Below are 2210 nucleotides of genomic sequence, written 5' to 3' on the forward strand. Positions count from 1 at the left end.
AAAAAAAAAAAGTCATGGGAGGTAACACAGATTAGGAGCATTAAATCGAATCCTGGATCTGTGACTTACAATCTGTGTGACCTTTTATAAATTAATTAATGTCTCTGAACCTCAGTTTCCTGATATTTAACAGAGATGATAACACTAGCTAAAAAAGGGTTACTGAGAGAATTAGAAAATATATTTAGAATGTATAGCACCACAGTGTCAGGTATACCAGTGACCAATAGTTAGTGGCAAAGTCTAAAGAAAAATCTATTCTTGAAACCCATCTTGTTAAAACCACATTATCTTCTTGCTACCAAAGTAGAAATAGATTAGTCTGTACTTTAAAAATAATTTCTAAATATTTAGATGAAAACAAATATCTTTACATTGTAACAAAGCAAGCACAGTATTAAAATTACCTCTACAAGTGGCTTTCCAAAAGTGTTCCTTTCCAGGGCATACTTGGTAGCTTCATCCAAAGCTCTCTGTGCTAAACCAACAGCAGCAGCTGCTACCTAATATTTTAACATTTTATAAAGAGTAATAAGTTCATATTGTCTTTAAAACACACAGTATATAGCTATCTGCCTAAGATTCTAAATTCAGGATTACACAAAGAGAAAGTGACCTATAGCAACAAGTGAATGGGGGTGGGAAGACAGGCACTTAAATTTATATTATTTGTGAATTAAAGGTAATGGAGAGGCATTCGTTAGGCAAAGGATCATAGGCTAGAGAAATGTCATTCCTTCTGTTTAACAAGGAAAACCTTCCTAGGGGAAATATTCTTAATGAGTGAAGAAGGAACAGGAAATGAGTACGTATCAACAGAATGATCAAATCAAGTGTGGATTCCCTCTCTGTAAATCTAGCAGCAAGTGTAGTAACTTTGCACTTGCTAAAATAATTTCCATAATGGGCAGGAAAGTTGAAGAATTCTAAAAAATAAAGCAATAGTTTTCTCCTCCACGCTTAATAAGCACAGCAATTTTAATAGATTTAAAAAGCAAAGCACACCAAAAATACAATGTTAAAACTACTAATTTAATGTAATAAATAAAAGATCCTATAAAGATTATCAACTCATGTTACTTACTGTAGGTCTGGTTTTATCAAAAGCTCCCATTGCAATTTTGAAACCAGCTCCCTCACCAATTAAAACATTTTCTTTAGGCACTCTTACATCTTCGAAGACAATTCCTCTAGTATCTGAACATCGCTGGCCCATGTTTAATTCCTAACAAGAAAATTGGTATATTTTAAGGAACATGTTTTGAGCTAGCATCAATTTTTGCTGTTAACTATTATTTTATGACTTTCTGCAATTATTAATATCTAAAACAGGGTGTCAACAAACTATGGCCTGCAACACCTGTTTTGTAAATGTAGCTTTATTGGAATACAATCACACCAATTTGTTTATGTATCACCTATGGCTACTTTCTTGCTACAACAGCAGAACTGAGCAGTTGTGAAGATCACATGGCCCCCAAAGCCTAAAATATTTACAATCTTGATCTTTACAAAAAAAGTTTGCTAACCCCCAATGTTTCACAAACTTTGAAACCAACATTAGTGTAAACATCTCTACAAGTACATAATATTAAGACAGTACTTTGGAGTGAGTCTGGGAAACAGTTTAACAGTATTTTCTCATTATATCTGAGTGGTGGTCTAAGGCAGTGGTCCCCAACCTTTTCGGCACCAAGGACCAGTTTCGTGGAAAACAAGTTTTCCACAGACTACGGGGTGGGAGGGATGGTTTCAAGCACGTTACACTTATTGGGCAGTCAAACCTCTCTGCTAATTATAATCTGGATTTGCAGCCACTCCGCAGTGATAAGCATCACCACCTCAGCTCCACCTCAGATCATCAGGCATTAGATTCTCATAAGAAGCATGCAACCCAGATCTCTCACATGAGCAGTTTACAGTAGGGTTCGAGCTCCTACAAGAATCTAATGCCGTGGCTGATCTTACAGGAGTTGGAGTTTATGTGGTGATGCCAGCAATGGGGAGTGGCTGTAAATAGAGATGAAGCTTCACTCACTCGCCTGGTCCTAACAGTACTGGTCTATGGCCCCAGGGGTTGGGGACCCAGGTCTAAAGTACCAGAGTTTATTAACTTACAAAGACAAAGCAGACCTAGCATGGTGGCTCACCCCTGTAATCCCAGCACTTTAGGAGGCTGAGGCAGGAGAACTGCTTGAGCCCAGGAGTTC

General features: G+C 37.4%; 1 protein-coding gene across 1 annotated transcript in view; it reads right to left on the reverse strand.

Moving 5' to 3' along the window:
• Positions 1–2210, reverse strand: part of ACADM (acyl-CoA dehydrogenase, C-4 to C-12 straight chain) — an 85569-nt gene that overhangs the window by 10156 nt on the left and 73203 nt on the right. The window contains exons 9-10 of the mRNA XM_012661125.1: positions 1085–1225; positions 408–503 (exon numbers count right to left, since the gene is read on the reverse strand). Coding sequence (XP_012516579.1) covers positions 408–503; positions 1085–1225 — 237 coding nt within the window. The remainder of the gene's footprint in view (positions 1–407; positions 504–1084; positions 1226–2210) is intronic.

This window comes from Propithecus coquereli, unplaced genomic scaffold, assembly GCF_000956105.1.
Source record: "Propithecus coquereli isolate 6110/MARCELLA unplaced genomic scaffold, Pcoq_1.0 Scaffold7, whole genome shotgun sequence".
NCBI classification, from domain to species: Eukaryota; Metazoa; Chordata; class Mammalia; order Primates; family Indriidae; genus Propithecus; species Propithecus coquereli.